General features: G+C 36.8%; 1 protein-coding gene across 6 annotated transcripts in view; it reads left to right on the forward strand.

The window, feature by feature from the left end:
- Positions 1 to 21,930, forward strand: part of LOC111565599 (protein unc-13 homolog B-like) — a 279,044-nt gene that overhangs the window by 190,157 nt on the left and 66,957 nt on the right. For all 6 annotated transcript variants that reach the window (XM_055011386.1, XM_055011381.1, XM_055011382.1 and 3 more), the window contains 6 exons: positions 1,811 to 1,974; positions 4,881 to 5,031; positions 15,870 to 15,938; positions 18,177 to 18,266; positions 18,836 to 18,976; positions 20,670 to 20,896. In XM_055011386.1, coding sequence (XP_054867361.1) covers positions 1,811 to 1,974; positions 4,881 to 5,031; positions 15,870 to 15,938; positions 18,177 to 18,266; positions 18,836 to 18,976; positions 20,670 to 20,896 — 842 coding nt within the window. The remainder of the gene's footprint in view (positions 1 to 1,810; positions 1,975 to 4,880; positions 5,032 to 15,869; positions 15,939 to 18,176; positions 18,267 to 18,835; positions 18,977 to 20,669; positions 20,897 to 21,930) is intronic.

Raw genomic sequence — 21,930 nt, forward strand, 5'->3', positions numbered from 1 at the left:
CCTGTGCGTTATAGGGTTGGATCTGGGAGTATTTTGGAGGCCTTGAGCTCTTGGTCATGTTCCTCGAGCCTTTTTTGGAGCGGTTTCTGCAGTGTGGCAGCTTTTATTGTTCTGCTGGAAGACGCAACTGCTGTCTATAAAAATATGTACATTAGGAAGGTAGCACGTCAAAACAAGGCTGCTCAGTCGTTGTATCATTTCCGAGGGATGAAATCTTGAAAAAAATTTGTCAGAAATCATGGCACCATAGAATGTGGTCATTTAATATAGATTTACCCACAAACAAAATGACCTTGCGCTGAACACAGGTGTGTGATATGCATGTGTATGTTATGTACAGATACTGAATCATGTGACCTAAATATGTAGCAGAATTGATGGGACTCAGAAACACCCCCACAATTTAATCAGTTGTTCCTTGTATCATTTCCGACGGATAAATCCCAATAAGTCCACAGTGGTGGATTTGTAGTAGGATCACAATCATGTGATCATCAGCAGGCAGCTGATGTAGCGTTCACTTGTTGTCATGGTTACAGTGAGGCCGTGCCACTATCTGGCAATGATACAGACATGTTTAACAAATCCATGGATCCAGAATATAAGCTGCATCACTGCTAAAATCTGATCACTTGGTCCTTGTGTCATTTCTGACCTTCCCTGAAAATTTCATCCAAATCCGTTGGTCTGTTTTTGAATAATGTTGCGAATAGACAGACAGACGGATGGACGGATGGACAGACAGACGGACAAATGTACGTCGATCATGACATAACTTTGCCGCATTCCTTGGCAGACTGATAACGTCCACATTAATGCCGGAACTCAATGTTTTCCAGGATTTTAACAACCTAAACAGTGTCAGCTTCACTGTGAGTAGTTTTAATATTGTGGCTGAAAGTAACATCTAATATATTATATTACTTATTTACCTGCACATCAGTCTTAGCTAATGGGTCCAGGGGTTCTGTAAAACATCGTGAGATACTTTGAACTGTTAATTGGTGCTATCTACATAAAATTGTGTTGAATCGATGCAATCTGTATGAAACATAAGAAACAATGCCATATACGTATTTTATTTGGAGCACACTTACAATTACAAGTTTAAAGGGTAATGTACATTCTTTATTAAAGTTCATAACAGCTTTTTCTTCAGTGTTGGGGTGTCTGACCAACTCCAAACCCCAAAATACTCTGTTTTTAAAAAGAAAATCTGATAAAAACAGACATAAAACAAACACATTGCAGTTCATTTTTTTCTTGATTTCAAAATTTAAGATTGATTTGTTGTCATTCCTCGTGTGTTTTCATAAAAAAAAAGCTAAATACCAGTCTCAGCACAGTGCAAAATTAAATATAGTGACAATAAAAAAACTATAAAAAGCAGCACAGTTTGAACTTGTTTGTAAATTTCCAGCAGATACGATAGATTCATCTACTAACTGAGTAATCATTTAACCACTAAATCAATAAAACTAAGATCAAAACTGGAGATTTTCAAAAGGAATAATTCTCAAACATGCTTTGAGGATTAGTGGACACACCGATCTTAATTAAAAAATGATGATTTGGATGAATTATTTCACATATGAACAGACTAATCCTTGAGAAAATCAACTAAAAGCTGCCTTGAAAACTGATTAATTAAATTAACAAAGAAGATGCCAGACTCATTTATAAATATGTTCACCAGTAGAGTGACCTGACAGCAGATTTACACCTTTTCTTAAGAACCTTTGAGGCCATAAAATGTCCCAACTGGACTGTCTCTATGTCTGTGAATGATTTCGGCCTCTTTTCCATCCAGAATGTGTTTCACTTCTCGACCGACGTGGAGGGAGGCGGTGTGGTGAAGATCCCCGTCGCCCAGGGAGACGACGCCTGGAAGGTTTATTTTGACGAGGTGCAGCAGGACGTGGTGGATGAGTTCGCCATGCGCTACGGCATCGAGTCCATCTACCAGGCCATGACGTGAGTTCAGAGCATTTGAATCCAATCAGGAAATGCCTCCGATTAGCGCGTTAGTTTGTGTGCGGTATTTTCAGTCCCATGTGTGTGTTGATGAGAGGTGGGCAGGAACTATAAGCAGCATGCAAATCAGTTTATCTTGTCTAATGAGAAAAGATGACCCGTCACCTCCGAGATTTCCCTCCTGTTTGATCAGATCATCATCAGCAGATGGAGAAAACTCACACAAACAGACACGCACATGCTGGTTTAATTACATTAATAAAGTCAGAAGGTTTTTATGTTTGTTTGTTTCGCGCAATATGATCATACCAGGAAGCACCGAGTGAATTCAACAAATGGAGACGCTGCTGTAAGGCGTTCAATGACACGGCCAAATGAAAACGGTGATTGAAAATACACAGAAAACAATGAAGCCATTAAAGAACTACACATTGACTCCTTCATTTCAGTTTTATGGAGCCTGTCGGGCGTCTAGTGTCTCACATTTTGACACCACGTCGCTCTCGATTTAATAATTTGTGCTCATTCGTGCACAAGTTTGCAGTTGATGATATTTTGCAGGAGTTTACAGTGAAGTTTAAAGACAACATTTAACTGTAGTGGAACATACACTAGCGTTCAATAGTCCGGGGTCACCCAGACAATTTCATGTTTCCCATGAAAACACACTTTTATTCATGTGCTAACATAACTGCACAAGGGTTTTCTAATCATCAATGAGCCTTTCAACACCATTAGCTAACACAATGTAGCATTAGAACACAGGAGTGATGGTTGCTGGAAATGTTCCTCTGTACCCCTATGCAGATGGGACATGTTCGTACATTTTTACATGCTGTAGTGCAAGTTTTTGGAATATTTTTTTTTCTTTACATCAATATAATCCTTATATCCCAAATTTAAATAATATGTATTGACTTATGTCTTAAGTACTACAATAAATTATTGCTTAAAACTGCAATAAATCTAATAAAATGAAAATAGTTTTTGTTTTTTTTCACATATATTTCAAAATACAGAAATAGCATAGCTGTATCCCTCAAATTTGTAAAAAAATTTGCACAATATCACGTGGTCTCGTTTATAAAGTTTTTTGTTTTGTGTGCTTTATTGTGTATTTTCACAAACCCATCACTGCAACCAAAAAGCGCTCTGAGCCCTGGTGAATGTGTGAGATGTTAGTGTAACTCCCCAGATTTTACTTGCAAAAAGAATGATCGGTCTGTCTGATCTGGTTTCAAATCTACCACCAATCAAAAATGAATATCCAATCATAGCACCGGCGCTACACCGTGGTTTATAGGGTTAAAAATCAGCTGTTTCCAGCTAGAATAGTCATTTACCACATTAACAATGTCTACACTGGATTTATCATTCATTCAATGTTACCTTCATTGAAAAAAAAAAAAAGCTTTTCTTTCAACAACAAGGACATTTCTAAGTGACCCCAAACCTTTGAACAGTAGCATATGAATACTAATAATAATAAGAAAAATCATTGGTGATTAAACTGTTTTCGAAGTTCCGAAGTTGTTTCACAAGGCAGCAAAATGGGAGAAAATGAAATTAAATCATCAAAATTTAAAAGACAGATAAAAACCAACACAGTGTAAAAGTATTTTATTGAAAGAAATAATTCCAAGAAAATTAAATCCAGTAGAATCAGGAAAAGGCTCTCAGATAAAAGTGTGTTTTAAGAAGATACTTAAAACATGCCACTCACTTATTTCTTTGTTCAAATCATTCCAGAAACTCAAGGTTCCAACTACAAGGTTTGCAGATCCCAAAATAAGCACCCGTGCATACAGTATTAATAGGATGTGTACCAGAAAGTACTAAACAAACATGAAGGGCCTTTAAAGGAAAATAATATGTAAAATAAAGAAAAGAACTTCCAAGAAAAAGGTTAAATAGCGTGCATAATAAAATAGCATGCCAAGATAGGGACAATAATGTGCAATAAAAAGGAAAATATGTGCAATAAGGGACATAATGTGCAAAATATGAAAAATAATGTCCAAAATAGAAGCAATAACATGCAAAAAAGGAAAATAATGTGCAAACCATTATATTAATATTAAATAATTCAATATCTTCAGCTTCCTTGACACCAAAATGCACTAATTTATCTTTTAATAACAGAGGCATGATATGAATGAACTGTTTTCATGTTTAAAAAAAAGGAAAATAATATGCAAAATAAAGAAAATAACTTGCAAAAAGCAGGTTAAATAGCCTGTATATAAAAAAACATGTCAAAATAGGAAAATAATGTGCAAAAAAATGAAATATGTGCAATAAAATACAAAATATGTGGATCATAACGTGCAACATAAGAAAAATAATGTCCAAAATAGAAACAATAGCATGTAAAAAAAAAAGGAAAACAATATGCAAAAAACTATATTAATATGAACTAATTACCAAAAAAAAATATTTAATAGCCTGCATGATAAAAAAAATAACATGCCAAGATAGGGAAAATAATGTGCAGAAAAAGGAAAATAATATGAAATAATGCAATATTTTTAGCTTCCTCGACACCACAATCCACTAATTTATCTTTTAATAATGTGAATGAGTCGTTTCATGTTTAAAATGTGTCTGATATTAGAAACACTGAATCAGGGAAGCTGGAGAAAATGTTCTGTAACTATAAACTGGTGATTTCCAACTTTTAGTACACATTTAATTCATTTTTTGTTCCTTTCTCTCCCATTCCTTTCTCTTTTTTCTCTCTCACCTGTAATTACGCCTCCTTCTCTCCTCCCTTCTTCTACTCTGTAATTTATTTCCTCCTCCTTCCTTCTGATCTCTGTGTTTCCTCTTTATATCCTGAACCCTCCCGTCCTCACCTGTCTCACCCCTCTCACCCTCCTGCTGTCGTCTTCTTCTTTTGTTTTCAGCCATTTCTCCTGCCTGTCGTCTAAGTACATGCTGTCAGGGGTTCCGGCGGTGATGAGCACCCTGCTGGCCAACATCAATGCCTTCTACGCCCACCCCACCGCCTCCACCAACGTCTCTGCTCCGGCCAGATTCGCAGCCTCCAACTTCGGGGTGAGTGACCGCCGGCCGCACCGAAATAACCACCAGTCCTTCTGCAGAATGTCTGTAAATCATTCTAATGTGTTTATTTTGTATCAGGGGACGATGCACATTAATCAAAATGCACCATTAAATGTGCCGGTGTTAGCCAAGTCGCTAATTTTCAGCCGCTGTCTCGCAGCCAGATGTTACATTAGCCGATAAAACAACAAAGTTTAGAGCTCAGACGGGAGAAAGCAAACAAAAAAAAATGAGGTGAAACGCTTAAAAGAATGAAGAGAGCAGCAGGACAACGATGCGAACAGTTGATTCAAGGAGACCGACGGCACAGGCAGTCAGATATAACAACATAAAATTTAAAAAAAAAACACAAAAATAATGTGCAATAAGGAAAATAAAGTGCAAAATGAGGAAAATAATGTTCAAAATAAGGAAAATAATGTGCAAAATCAGGAAAATAATGTGCAAAATCAGGAAAATAATGTGCAAAATCAGGAAAATAATGTGCAAAATCAGGAAAATAACATGCAATTAAAAATATAGCATCCAAAAATAGGGAAAATAATGTGCAATAAAGAAAACAGCATGCAAAATAAGGAAAATAATGGACAATAAGGAAAATAATGTGCAACATAAAGAAAATAGCTTATTAAAAAAACGGGAAAATAACCTGCAAAAAAGTAAAATTCGCAATAAGGAAAGTAACATGTCTAGATAAGGAAAATAACATGCAAAATAACAGAAATTATCTAAAAAACAAGGACAGTAACGTGCAAAAAAAGAAAATAATGTGCAATGAGGAACATAACATGCAAAATAAGGCAAAAATAATGTGCAATAAAGGGAAAAGAAGATCAAAATAAAGACAATAGTGTGCAAAAAAAGAAAAATAATGTGCAATAAGTAAAGTAACATGCAAAATAAGGGAAAAATAATGTGCAAAAAAGTGAAAATAATGCGCACAATAAGAAAAATAACAGAAAGTGAGGAAAATAACATGCAAAATACAGAAAATGTGTGAAATAAGAAAAACAACCTCCAAAAAAGGTAAATAATGTGCAATAAGGAAAATAACATGCAAAATAAACAAAAATAATGTGCAACGTTCAGCTATAGCGTGTGAAATAACGTATAAAATCCCATCACAGGTGACAAAAGTAAAGTCAGAAGAGACTAAATCAGACAAAGACAAGAGGCGAACACCAAACGTTACCTGTTGAAGCTGCTGTAGATCAAAATCACCAGAAGAGCATTTATGGTGTTTATGGAAGGAAGATCGACTGAGATTTAATTTTTAACGACCTGAATGAGCTGTGAAGCTACATTGGAAGCAGCTTCACAAACGCTTCCCTCAGAAGGTGACCCGGGTCTGTCTACTTCCTGTCTGAGCCTGCAGCAGCGTTACCTGGTCGCTGCTAATAACCCTCATTAGGAGTTAATGTCTCATCACTGCGGGACCTTTGGGGTGACTCCGAACTTTGCGGTTGCTCAAAATTGGTCCGCGGGCCCCCGAAGAGCCTCAGACGAGGGGACAATGACGGCTAGAGGCTGAGCTTAATGACTCCTGGGATGTTTGCCAGTAGAGCTGATTTCAGTTCTCCACCGGCTCGGTCTAATGACAGATGAGCGGCTGCTGCTCTGTTTCTGGGTTTCTGACTCAGTAATAATATAAGCCCTGCTGGAGAGGCCCATAACTTTATTTGTGTTGTTAAATTTCTCTGGATTGACTTGTTTTCTGACAAAAATGTCTTCATTTAGCTGCTTTCTTCCTCTCTTTGATGCTAAAGAACATCAGTAAGACTTCAATGAGTCGACAGTAATTAATGCATGAAATCTTTAAATATGAATCAGTGCATTGAAAATATCCTTCACCCACGCTGATGAGTGACTAACTTGATGGCAGATAATGTTTTGACTTCATACATAAATGTTCCTAAACTAATTATATTTTAATATACTAATTAACCTGTGAGCTCCAACCCATTCGTTTCGGGTTTCCATTAATAAATAAGACAAGTTTGTGTTAATAAGCGTTTTCTACTTGCAAGACAGCACTGGGTGATTTACATAAGACATAAAAAGGCATTAAAGCTAATGAATAAAATAAACTAAGAGATAAAATAAAGTAGAGGAGCAATGAAAAATGAAAAAGAGGCAGCCACAGCTCCAGAGCATAGATAATAATATAAAATATATGGGTAGCAAAACAAACCTCTAATGAGGTTAAGTAGCTGCTTGCATGAAAATTGCTTATATCAGGGATGTCAAACTCATTTTAGTTTAAGGGTCACGTTCAGCTCAGTGTGATCTCCAGTGGGCCGGTCCAGTTAAAACAGAGCGTAATAACTTAGAAATATCCACAACTCCAAATCTTTCCCTTTGTTTTAGTACAAAATAGTCCATTCTGAAATTATTCGCATTTATGGAATTATCTTTTTACAAAACATTATGAACCTGAAATTTCTCAAGAAAATTAAGCTAAATTTCAACGATTATGCCTCAGTTTATCATTTACACATTACAACTTCCAGATCACAGAACATCTACAAAGACACAACATTTAGTCATCTGGAACTGAACGATGGATGTAGTATTTTACTTTAGGATCAAAGCAACAAAAGTAAGACAAAAAACAACAAAAACAAAACAAAATATTACAAAAATGAGACACAAAATGATAAAAGAACAATGATTTATGATCAAAACGACAAAAAGAAGACAAAATATTCCAAAAACGACAAAAACATGAGACAAGCAACAAACGTCAGACAAAAAAAAATACAAAAAAACAACAAATAGAAGACAAAATATTACAGAAATGAGACACAAAATGACAAAAGAACAATGAACAATCTAGTATTATACTTTATGATCAAAACAACTTGTCATGATCTGGAAATTATACACTTTACAAAGTCGTCCTACAGGCCGGATTGGACCTTCTGGAGGGCTGGTTTTGGCCCGTGGGCCGCATGTTTGACACCCCTGACTTATACAGTACTGTAAATTAATAATAATAATAAATTTAATTAAATTAATGGTCTTTTACTGTTTTGATAACATGTCCTGTAGTTTATGGTTCCTTCACCTCACTGATCAAAGTTTTACCACGTTGTCCAAAAAAATCACTTAAAGGATCTCAAAAGTCACTAAATCCAGCTGCAAAGTTGCTAAGTGAGTCACAAAAACTTCCCAGAAAATTACTTATTGTTGATTTAAATTATTTATTATCACACTGATGCGTCAAAGCTTATATAATTTAATTTAATAACAAATTGAAATGCAAGTTCACAGTCCAGATGTGCTCAAAGGTTAGACTTTACATGGACTCATTCATAAAACCACAGGAGGTCTCCTTCAGTATCACGGTTACTTTCTGGTTATCAATGATCAGAATAGATGATAACACATCTTCCAAGTCTGCTAGAAGGTGGAGGAGGTCCCTACTGGCTTTTATGTGTGGGAATAATGTGCAGATAAGATCCAAATCAGGTCCATTAGTTGTCTTTTAATTACTAACGTGGTCCATGGACTGTGAGGGTGAAAAGGGTTAAAGAAGAACTAAGACCTTTATCTCACAGCCACGTTATTCCAGCAGTTTGTCACCAACTTGTGTTTGGCTTGGGGACTTATTGAAGTGTTTCCTGCTTTGGGCACCAAAGCAAAAACAACACAGGCTGTTTCCTCCCAAGGTAATTTAATGTCATCCGCCTGCAGCATCTTGTTTAAGGTGCCTTTTATTGGTTTGTGGTGATTCTGCACCTGCTGCACAAGGAAACAACAGAATCTTTGGTGTTGAAACCAGCTTGGTTTTCTGCACTGCGTGAGGAAATTTCTTTCAAAAGAAACAAGACAACTTGTGATTTGATTAGAATAACCGCAGCGACAATAACATGCCTCAACGTTATTTCCGACTGAGACACAAAATTACTAACGAAAAGGTTTTTACATTTGGTTTGCTGAGAGCACAAATGACAAGTTCTGTAAGTAGAACTCTGTCCAGACAGTCTAATGATCAGAACAGAGTTGGGGCTGAAACAATATAATTCAAAAACAAATGATAAATTGTAAAGAATGAATGATTTCTGCATGCAAAAATACAAAAGGCTCATTATTGGCTTATTTAACGGTGATGAAATCTAAGAGAAAGGTGCCTGATTGCACAGAATGATGCAAAAAGGTGAAGTTTATTTCCAAGTGATCATCGTCTCTTTTCCTTCGGGATGCTTTATCTAATTGTTAGGTGAAGGTTTCAGCCTTAAAATTTTAATTATTCCCAATTAAAGCAGAAATTTATCATCCGTCTAATGAATTACAGCATATGCCAGCGTTTTTATGAGCACATAAATTGTGTCACAGCAGCCGAGGACATGGAGGTCTGTGAACCCCTGGATGGGAAAAGAGGTAACCTTCCCCTCAGCATGCAGAGGAGAGTTCATTCTAATTATTACAACGACTGTGAATCAGCTCATGTGTGCAGGACGAAGATGGATTAGCTTTAGGGAAGGACAGTGTGAAACATTTTAAAGGTCACAACCACCGTTGAAAGATTTTTAGGTCAAAAGTGTCGGAGGCCATCAAAGTGAGGATATTTTATCTGAATCTCATTCCTTCAAAGGGCTGTTTGAGAGGTTAAGAGGAGATTTTTAGATTTAGGATGAAGTTTTAAGGGTTATTTTCTAAGCTTAGGCTGGAAATATTTTTCTCACTATCAACGAATCCCATTAAAACGTAATGTGTCAGAGTTGTCTGACCTCTCCACCTGTCTGTGGCACTCAGCTGAAAGCCCGGCGGTGGAATTGGTTCAGTATTTTAAATGAAATGGTTACATAACTCATACTCTCCAAACGTTCCCACTTTAGTTTAAAAAGGGACACGATGAGTATGCAAATCCATGAATAAAGAATATAAAACCATGAATTTTCCATCTTGAGGTGAATATTTGACTATTGTGTGTCCTAGAGATGTCTTGAACCCTATCCTTAGATCAAGATCAGACTATCAATGCAGTTATTAATTGATCAATATCAACTTAAACCTGATGCTTTGTTCGTATCCACTGTCATGTGTCATAAATTTAAATAATTTACTTCATATGTGCAACGATAATTGAAAATGTACATTCAAAAAATATTCAGAAATTTTGATGCCACAGATGCAATTCAAAAAGAAAACAAATGTCCTGAGTCATTAAGTCTGACAGAAGACTCTGTCATGGTGCCCCCTTTCTAGCTAAACCCCCACAATCCTCTCTGCTTCAGCTGCCTCATCTGGTCGCTACAGCATTTAACAGGCTCCACCTGGTGGAACAACAAGGTACTACAGCTAATCTACAATACTTGAAGTTTTACATTATCAATGAAATTAGTATTGGGTATCAGCAGATACTAAATATTCAATAATTTGGATTGGGGCAATCAACAAAACTTCATCAGGACATCCTGACTATGCACAGGTGAAATTAAAAATCTACGTTACCAGTCAAACATTTGGACAAACCTTCGCATTCAATGCTGTTTATTTATTTATATTATTTTCTACATTGTAGATTAATACTGATGATTAACACTTTTTTTGTTTCTGACATAATTACATGTGTATTCTTTTATACCTTTGTTGTCTTCAGTATTAAACTGCAACGTTTAAAATAACTAAATAAAAGCCATTGAATGAGAAGGTGTGTCCAAACTTTTTGACTGGTGTTGTATATACGTTTATTTATCATTTAGGACTAAGCACTAGTAATACAATTAATGCCATTAAAGGAGTTAGCGGAAGTTTATTATTATTTATTAATACTTCACAGACCCCCATAAAGGTAAATGGTAAACATCTTTTCACCTTAATTAGGTCCCTACAAAGTGCTGTAAATTATGTTCCCTCATTAACACATCTCACACGATGGTAGCAGAGGGGCCATGCAAGGAACTGTCCTGCCATATATGCAGTAAATTATTAATAATTACTTCCATCCCCTAGTTCAGGGACTTGGGCTTGTGGTGGTCGGGGGATTGAATCATCAATCTTGGAATTAGAAAACAACCAGTTCTACCACCTGAGCCATGGTAACCAAATGTAATGTTATTGAAAAATATTCTGAAGGTTGTCCAGTCAGGCTGATGCTTCATCTGACACAGTTTTTAGGTGGGTGTTAGGTATCAAGGTAACATCCACATGAATGCCTGCACCCAAGGTTTCTCAGCAAAACATTACACTGTCAGGAAATGATCGATATTATTCACCTGTCAGTGGTTTTAGTGTGGTGGCTGGTGGGTGTTTGCTGACATATCTACTCAGTCTATGCACTTGTAGAAATAACATTTAATTTAATCTGTGGAGGAAAAATAAACTTGGTTCCCAAAGAATCAAAATGAAATGGCCAAGTACGTATGCAACATGCAAGGAATTCGGTTTCGGCTGTTGTTGTTGCTCTAGGACTATATATAGAGATGGATGGATGGATGGATGGATGGATGGATGGATGGATGGATGGATGGATGATGGATGGATGGATGGATGGATGGATGGATGGATGGATGGATGGGATGAAACAACAATAGCTATAGTGAGAATATAGTGTAAAAGTCAAAGATTATCATCCTTAGTGCAAAAATATTGTACAGGTGATGTATTGTACAGAAATAAATCATCAGCAATATTTTAGCTGAGAATGGCTCAGTTGTTTAGTAGGGTTATGGCAGTGGGAAGAATGTTTCTTTGAAAACAACAAATGGAAGAAAAGGTGTTTCCTCTCCAAGAGCCCATTTTGTTTCCATCAAATAACTGAGCTGAGTAACTCTTCTTATAGGTTAAGGTCTTCCTCTGTGTCTCGGTTACCTTGGAAAAGGATAAGGCAAAGGACATAGAGGATGACTATATGGACCAAACAAACCATGATAAAAGAAACTCCTCGGAGGTTCTTTACGAATGCACTGAGACATTTTCGTGCTTGGAGACATTTCTTCAACACCAGACTTCTCATGGCTCAGAAAACAATGAAACAAATGCCAAATGAACAATAAAACACAATGGACACTACTCTGTCAAGGGTAAAATGCACATTTAAACCCAGTGTTTTCCCACGTCATACGGATGCAGCTAATGTGAATGTCCCACTAATTAACTAGGCAGGGTAAATATGTTGTCTTAAATGCAGCACACAAAATTTGACTGTTATTCATCCTGTTGGTTATGGAGCATGTTTTTTTGTTTCCCTTGTGGACAGATTTCAGAGATCCTTCCAATATTAATCTATATAAATATGTGCTAGTTGTGACATCTCTAGAGTTGGACAGTTGGACCAAAATATCATATGATGATGCTTTCATGTGGAATCTCAATTCACGATCTGAATCACAATTCTCCCCACTGATTTAGTTACTCATGCGATCATGTCATCAGTTTTACAGTTCTGTCTTTAACAGTCGTTGGACAACAATCTAATGCTATTTGCAGTTTTATCTTTTTAAAAAAAAAAAAAAAAAAACTTGAGAATTCCAAACCATTTCTTTAAAAGTTAAAAGTTAAGCTTTGTCATGTAGTTTTGCAAATGAATGTTTGTGGATTCCCTTCCTCCTCCTCCTCCTCGTCCTTCATTTTCTGTCATCTTAAACCAAACGTGTCTCGTTGGTTTCTTGACGTCCATGACTCACAAAGCTACTCTGCACTTTTCTCAGACATGATCACTAACTGTTCTCATTGTCGCTGCCGCCTCGGGACGCTCAGACAGCCACAAACAAAACAAGAGTTCAAAGACTGTTTCGGAGTTTGATTAGAATTTGGCATTTTTCTCTGAGTCTTTAAAGCCAGTTATTGTTGGCTGTTGTTCATCCTTGTAAACAAAGATAAAACACAAAGGGAAATCCTTTCCAGAGTAACTAAGAATGCTCAAATTAAATGCAATGCAACCACAATTAGGTGCTTTTCTAAAGACGTGAAAACCTGAACAATGAGAAACGCCCAAGAAACTCTTAACATTATTCAATCAATACGCACTGTTCTGCTATTTACCAGTGTAATTAACTATTAAATATGTGCTTTTCTAATTTTGAGTGAGTAGCTAGTTCAAAAACTCTGCTTTTCTTTCTTCAGCCCCCTCGTTTTCTCTCCATCTGACAAAACTCTAAGACTTCATCCCCTCAGTTTGTCAGCCACGTCGTGACTCCCACTACTGCAGAGGACTTTCATTCTCCCACTCTCCCACTTTCAGCTGCTTTATCGCTGTGCCATGTAAATATGTTTGCGCTGCCAAAACATATGACGGAAAATAGTGGACAAATTAAAAATAAGCAGTGGGGATACCGCTACTGGCTGCAGCTCAGGTGGTTGGGAGATGATCACAGGGTGGTTTGATTCCAGGCTCTTCCTGTCCATGTGTTCTCTGGTGTTTAAGAGCCCAAATTACTCCCAGTGAGCAGGTTGGACATGCAAGTGTGTGAGTCGAAGGGAATCTGCTATGTTAGTGAACACTTTATTAGTATTAATAAGTCCAAAAGTATCAGTAAAATGGTGCAAAATTGTAATAAAATGTCAGATAACAATTCATATGTCTGAAAAATGTGATTGATATGTCAGAAATATATTGATAAAATGTACAAAATGTGGACAAATCCCAACATATCCAAATATATCTGTCTGAATTTTTATGAAGATCTCAGGAAATATTAAAACACCTAAAAATATGTTATAAAATTTGCTATCTTAGTGAACATTTTATATTAGTTTGTATAAAATTGTGCAAATTTTTAACAAAATGTCATGTAAATATTAAAATCAGAAATATATTCATAAAATGCACGAAATGTGGATAAATCCAAAAATAGTGACAAAATAAAGTGTTAGAGTGCAGCCAAACAAATTGTGGCCTGAAAGGACTTGTTGACTTTCTTTCTCCCGATAAAGTCCAGTAAAGACAGTCTACATCTCACCAGTTAATACTAGTTCAACATCATGTCAAATATATATTTGCACAGTTTTCAAGTCTATTACATGCATGCATAGTTCTGTTATTCCAAACTTACTGGATGCACACTTTGAACCAGTCCCAATGAAAACCAGTTTATAGAGTGGCAGTGACACAATACAAATTACATTTACATTAGTTTTCCTCATTAATAAACATTGTCTGTGACCTCGATGTCACACACAACTAACGTGCATTTCCTTCCTGCTAAAACATTTGCAAATCTGATTTTAATCAGGCATCAGCATTTACATCTTTGATTGCTTGCTATCAGTCTACTTTTGCGTTGCTTTTATTTGTCTGTTGCTGCGTTTCTTTACATCCAATCAGCACAAATTGTCCAATGGTGGAAAACTTTGCAGATTAAGGTTCTTGTCAAGATGAAAAACAGAAACAGCGGAAGTTTTTCAGGCATTCTTAGGTAAAAGAGGGAAGAGAAGCTTTCAAATTTATTTAGATATGCGGGTTTAAAACAGTAGTTTGCTTTAAACTCACAGGATCGTAGGAGGGAAAAAGTCGTCGGATAGTTGTTGTGGTTTCTCCATAAAATGAATGCTGATTCTGCCAATACAGACATGTCAAAATATCACACGGTCATTAATACAAGATAAGATAAGAAGAGATAAGATATGCTATGCTAAGCTACGAAACAATACAATACAATATGAAATGATATGATACAGTACAATACACAACTAAATGATATGTAACGATGCGATATGATACAATACGATACGATACGCTATGCTATGCTATGCTACGATACAATACAATATGATACGATACGATACTAAACGATATGAAACAACACGATATTATATAATATAGTACAAACCGGAACGATATGATACAATACAGTATGCTATGCTAAACTACGAAACAATACGATACGATACAATATGAAATGATACGATACAGTACGATACGAAACTAAATGATATGTAATGATGCGATACGATACGATACGATATGCTGTGATATGCTATGCTATGCTATTATACAATACGATACGATACTAAACGATATGAAACAACACGATATGATATGATATAGTACAAACCGGAACGATATGATACAGTATACGATACAGTATGCTATGCTAAGCTACGAAACAATACGGTACAACATGAAATGATACGATACAATACGATACGATACGAAACTAAATGATATGTAACAAGGCTATGCTACAGTAAGCTAAGCTGTGCTACAAAACAATGCGATACGATCCAATATGAAACGAAACAATGATACGATACCTGGCAATATGCTAAAATGTGCAAAGATAAGCTACGAAACGATACGATATTAAACATTAAATGATGTTTAGCTATGCTAAACTATGGTATGAAACTATGTGATTCGATACGATATGAAACGATACAATGTGCTAAACTAATAATGCAACAATACAATGTGAATAATGAAACTTTTAGTCCAGAAGGAAAGCCGTGCGCTAGATCTTGCTCAGAAGAAATGAATGACGTAACATAAAAAAAATGCAGTGCTTAAGAAGTAGAAAAGCAGCATTTAAGTTTGATACATTACTGAAATAAAATAAGTCAGTTAAAATAGGACACTAAATTAAAATTAGTTCAGTTTAAATTAACATTTTATTTATATAAATCCTCTTATCTAGTCTTCAGTATACTCCTGTTGCTCTGTTGGTTTTATATTTTGCAGACGTTTTGAAGGATTGCATCTCCATTTTGACACATTTCTCTGTATAATCTCACTGTTTTCTGTGCTGTTAGACGACACACATCTTCAGAAGGATGCATTCAGACGCTCACCGGCTACAAATTGCTCATGTCTTCTTCGCTGTCTGACAAAGTACAAGACTTGGAGTAACATCACTTTGCTTTTTTTTCTTTCCTCTTTCCATCAGAGAGATCGTTTCGTGAAGCTCCTGGATCAGCTTCACAACTCCCTGCGCATCGACCTCTCCATGTACAGAGTGAGTAAATGATTTCAGATGCTCGTATTCTTTTCTTCATCACATACCCATGTAAAGCCTGTCCACATTTATTCACTGCAAAAAAAAAAAAACACAGTGGACAGGCAGAGATCTGAATACAAGAAAACTAAAATCTTTGCCCCTCAACACACATTCATTTCCCTTCAGATGCTGCAAACAAAATACACTCTTTTCAGCTTCTCAGATGTCATTTATTTTCCTGCATTTAGTTCATTCTGGGTCTTGGCATTTGAGTTTACATTTTAATAATAATATTTATAAAATGTAGATATCAGTCAAATATCAGGGAAATATTATTTGGTGGGCAGATGTAGATGCAATATCAGCAATATATTGATGAAATATACAACAATATTAATAAAATGCACAAATACGTAATCTCCTTGTGCAGTGATGCTCGGCTCCAGGTGCTCCTGCAACAGTTGTAATGTTCCATGGAAGTTCTGTTATGTAAACATGTAAAGCACCATCAAAGACAGATGTTGCAACTCCTAAACTGAGTTGAAATGATGATTCTTCAACTTCAAGATTAATTTTGGGGAAGAAGAAATCACAAATCTAGTTAGCAGGTTAGGCAAGGAGTAACGATTGTGTTGTTGTGGCCAAAAATCTCAACGTAATCATGGTACTTTGGAGCACCCACAGCATGCCATAGTTCAATTTGTTTATGCTGAATATTTCCCCTCAGACTCTAGAGTAGAACTCTGCACAACCAGGCAAATTTTAAAGAAAACAACAAACATCCTCATGGTGCCTTTTACCTGAAGCTTGCATCATCTCAGCTGCTGACGAACACAAAATGTGATGTTTTCTTATCGTAGGAGAAGTCAGGAGTGACTCAAGATGTTAACGATGGCGAAACTAAGTGGTGTCACAGTGGTGTCTTTGTTTGCAACACCATTTATCAAACACCTATAATGCAATGATAAGGTCTCTCCTCAGAAAGTTTCGCCATCATTATCATCTTGAGTCACTTGGCAGATTCACATCCTTTGTTGTGTAAACTGGCAGCTCCATCACCATGATTGCTGTCGTTGTTGGTGAACCAAATGGTTTCACAACTATTCACACCTGGAGGCATGTGAGTCCTGATCGTTATTGGGTCATTAGTCATGTGAGCTGTAGTGACTACGTATTCTGGAACTCCCCATTAGTCATTTAGAGCTGAAGAAGCCTCTTGGATGAAAGTGAAACATCTTTAAGAACCTACAGGAGAAGTCCAGCTGGTTTCTACGGAAGCTCCTACGATCATCATGACCTGGATGACTGAGAATCTACACTGTTTTCTTATCTGTTCCAGGTCACGGTCCATGGTGAAATCGCTGATGAGCACCTACTAGTGGTCAAAAACACTTGTTCAACTCAGATACTGATGTTAATAGCACAATGTCCCATGCATTTTACACTTGTATGGTGTCCATGGTGTCCTCCATGAACAGTCCCAGAACTTTCCGATCAAACCTCGAACTGTGTTAACCCTTTGATGCACAGAGTGGGTCAGGAGATACCCATTTTCCATTGGATTTGGGTCACTTTTAACCCATGTTGTGCATCAAAGGGTTAAATTCAAAACTGAGTAAATTTAGAGTTCAATACGATGAACACTGACATGGCAAACAACCATCGTAATTCACGAAAAAAAACACAACAAGCTTAAAAACTTTGCTACCCAAAGAAATACATTGTTTACAGTGTACTTATGGTCGATAATGGGCCTTTAGTCATGTGAGCTGGAGTGACTACATATTCTGGAACTCCCGATTAGTCATTTAGAACTGAAGAAGCCTCTTGGATGAAGGTGAAACATCTTCAAGAACCTACAAGAGAAGTCCAGTTGATTTCTACTGAAGCTCCTATGATATCCATGACCTGGATGACTGAGAATCTACACCAATGTTTTCTTATCTGCTCCAGTTCACAGTCCATGGTGAAATCCCTAATGAGCACCTACTGGTGGTCAAAAAACATGTTCAACATAGATACTGATGCTGATAGCACAATGTCACATGTATGCCTTCCATGAACAGTCCCACAACTTTCCGATCAAACCTCAAACTGTGTTAAATTCAAAACTGAGTAAATGTACAATTCCATATGATGAATACTGAAATGGCAAACAACCATCATGATTGACAACAAAACCCACAACAAGCTGAAAAACTTTGCTGTCTAAAGAAACCCCTTGTTTACTAAGCGTGTACTCATGTTTATGTGCAGAATAACTTCCCAGCCAGCAGCAAACCTCGACTCAGTGACCTCAAGTCAACCGTGGATCTTCTCACCAGCATCACGTTCTTCAGGATGAAGGTAGAAACAACAAATCAGCTCACAATACAAGATAGCAGATTATCCATTCATAAAAAAGCATCGGATACATGCAGAGGAAATTTTAGTATGTTTTTAATGCCTTTTTAATGGTGTGTTGCTGTGTTAAACCTGATTTATTGAGACAATATCCAAGAGTAGGATAGTTGCACACCTTTATTACCCAACCCGAAGTCTCCACTCAAATATTAATACAAAAAGCTCAAAGTTCTTTGTGTTTTTTGCAGATTTTTGTCCTTGTGAGGACTTTTGTTGGGGCAGAAACAGGAGAGCAAACAAACTGCAGTGTAGCAGAATTGATTGCAGCCACTGATTAATGTGTCTGAGAGTGAGCTTGTGTTCAGTTCAGGTCTGTTACAGGAAGATTGATTCCACAGTGAAGGACACAGGAACAGTGATTTGGAATTAAGTCAGTCACAGGAGTTTATACCATAGATTAACTAACCAAAATGTTGTGATAAAGTTTCTATCTACCTACTATGTTGCTCCTGAACTTGTTTCTGAACTTATATCTGACCCGTCTTCCCACTCCAACGTCTGATAATGTTCAGGTCTTGGAGTTGCAGAGTCCTCCCAGAGCAGCCAACGTGGTTCGGGATTGCGTCAAGGCCTGTCTGAACTCCACCTACGAGTACATCTTCAACAACTGTCTGGAGCTCTTCAACCGCCAATTTCAACCCGCCATCCAACCAGTGAGTTTCAACATATTTTGAGCTTTTGCAGTAAATGCTCTGGAGATTTTCTCAAATCTATCATGTTATGCTGCAGGAATGTGTTATAGAAGAACATTCTATAGTGTGTTTCTTCAACAACATATCCAAAGTATTTTGAGAATACTGTGGGCTGTCTTTGTTAATATATCCTATTAGTGGACCCTTATATGAAAAACATCCAAGCCCTTGATAACAGCTTCAAATCGTTCATGAAAAGTCGGTTTGAGGTCATATAACCTAATCGTTGGCCCTGACAACGTCTTAGGGATCTTTTAACTAGGGGACTTCCTGTTCAAGGTTTGTTTTCTTGCCCCTGATCTGATTCAAGTCGTTTGATATTCAGGTTCTGCAGATACCCAACAACATTTTACAAGCATTGTAGGTTAGCTATATTACCTGGTTACGCTTTCAGGTTAAATACCTACTGATTAATGAATTTCCCTCGGGATTAATAAAGTATCTATCTATCTATCTGTCTGTCTGTCTGTCTGTCTGTCTGTCTGTCTGTCTGTCTGTCTGTCTGTCTGTCTGTCTGTCTATCTATCTATCTATTTTCTTTTTGTTTGTTGTTTTAATTTGATGAAAAAGATGCAATTAACATAGTTCCAGTAAAGAGTATAAAGCTGATGTGTTGCATGGAGAGTTCATAGCTAACCTTAGTTGGGGTTTTGCATAAACACTGTAATTAAAACCCACAACTTCCATTGTCATTAAACCGCAACTCACCACAGACAGGCAAGTACAATAAAACACTTATTAATTGTGATGCAGTATTGTGGATAAAAACGCATTTACACAAATAGCTGCAACTTTAGTTTGCCTTTAATCAGATTTTAACCTTTGTTGTAAAAAATACTGATCTGTAAGTTAGATTTTGGTTTGTAAAGTTGACAGTTCTCTATGGAAAAAGCCAAATTTTGATCTACAAGTTGGTGTTTTGCAGTGTCAATTATTCTGTCACCGTCTTGTTTTTGGATATATGTGGAAAAGTAAAGTCTATGTCAGTTTTTAGACCCACTGCCAACATATTAATACAGTACGCTCCTTATAAATACATAAATAGCGTCCTAATGTTAGAACTTAGACGACTAACATGCCAATATTTAAGGTGCTGCGTTTGGCAAGATGTTATAATTTAAGTTTTTGCTGGGGATATTCTGGTCTCATGAGTCATTTATTGGCTCAGACCAGTTTTTGGGTCCTCAAGTGTTATTTTTGACCAACTTCTTGTGCATTTAAGAATATTTAAACAAGCAAAAACAGGATCTAAATCTCTGCTACTTTAATCACACTAATTATGTTGCATGCTGGCTTAATTGGTGCACTAATGAACTGAATTTTCGTCACTCCAACAACTTTTTCCAGAACGCTGAAGATTCAAGTCTTAATGTGTGTAAGTGTCATTAAACCAGGCTGGTTCTGATATATAGTAACCCTACTTTACATTGTGATCAAGGAAAACCTCTGTTTCAGCTTTATGGAGTGTGCAGAGCCTCATCACACAAACATGAAGGCAGAATTGCTTTAAATAAATCATTTCAGAAGAGTGGCGGAGTAACATTGTAATAAATTAATCGGGGCACTGTTGAGTTGCCGCTTTTTGTTCAGTGCTGTCGAACTTTTTGAACTTTGAATCTGACAACTAGATTCTCACGATGTTTCCTTCTCGCAGCCTGAGCCAGAGAAGAAAAAGAAGAAGGAGAAAGGGGGAGAAGGTGAAGGAGATGATGAAGAAGAAGAAGATGAGGAAGAGGAAGAGGAAGAGGAGAAGAAAGAGGAGAACCAGCCAGAGGAACAAGGACCGAGTATCCAGAATCTGGAGTTTTGGCCTAAACTCATCACGCTGATCGTGTCCATCATCGAGGAAGACAAGAACTCGTATACACCCATCATAAACCAGTCAGTACTCAGCTTCGTTCTTGTGTTTACTGTTTATTTTGCATATTTGTCTGAAATGTGCGGCACTGATGGTGAAAATTAGTGTTTGTTTCCATTATTTCACAGCTTATAACTGGAAAAATTGAGCGTCAGGACATTCAGTCATGCAGTTTTTTTCAATTACTTCTTACAATGTATTGAATTTCCTATAACTCACAACTGCTAATGGAGATAAAATGCTAATAGCAGCCTCCTTTAGCAGCATACAAGGCTCTGACCTTCTTTATTCAAATGGTCTGCACTTTTATAGCGCTGTTCTATCTTAGTGGTACTCAAAGAGCTTCACAATGTGTTTTTCATTTGCCTTTTTGCACAAATATTCCCACAATAATGGCAACAGAACTGCTGTACAATGTAGTTTATACTGTATAAGTGAGCTCAGATGATTGCAGCGAATTAGAGTAACTTACAATAGTTACTCTACAATTAATGACAGAGGATAAAGTCACACTTCCTCTGTGTGTGTTGTAATCTGAGCTTCTCTGTTGTATATTTTTACAACTGGTTCAGCCAAATGTGCATGTTAGTGCATGTGTGTGCATGTGAATCCCTCCCTTTGAAATTTTTGGCTCTCTAGGTGCTTATAAAAAGACCAACAGTGACCTCCTATGCTGCATCGAACAAGCAAAAGTACAATCCAGCATTTAGACCTTGCCCCCAAAATCTCCAAATTTTAAAAAATAAGGTGTTTCTGTGCACTCATTTATTTTCAGTCAAATGTTAGATTTTCTTCTGCTGTTTTTCCACTGATGGCAGCTCTACTTCAATTTGTTTCCACATATGAGTTACTCCAGTCCAAAGGAAACAGAAACATACAGAATGGAGCAGAGACAAATGTAGAAAAGATAAGTTTAGTTGAGTCAACAGCAATTTAGTATTGTCACATTACTATAATTTACATTGTTTACAATGGATGTTGCTGGATTATTGTTTTTCATTGGCGTTTGCATGTCCAACACCGTTAATGACATCGCTGCTGTAAACACGGAAGGCTG

The sequence above is a fragment of the Amphiprion ocellaris genome, chromosome 6 (genome assembly GCF_022539595.1).
Source record: "Amphiprion ocellaris isolate individual 3 ecotype Okinawa chromosome 6, ASM2253959v1, whole genome shotgun sequence".
Taxonomy (NCBI): domain Eukaryota; kingdom Metazoa; phylum Chordata; class Actinopteri; family Pomacentridae; genus Amphiprion; species Amphiprion ocellaris.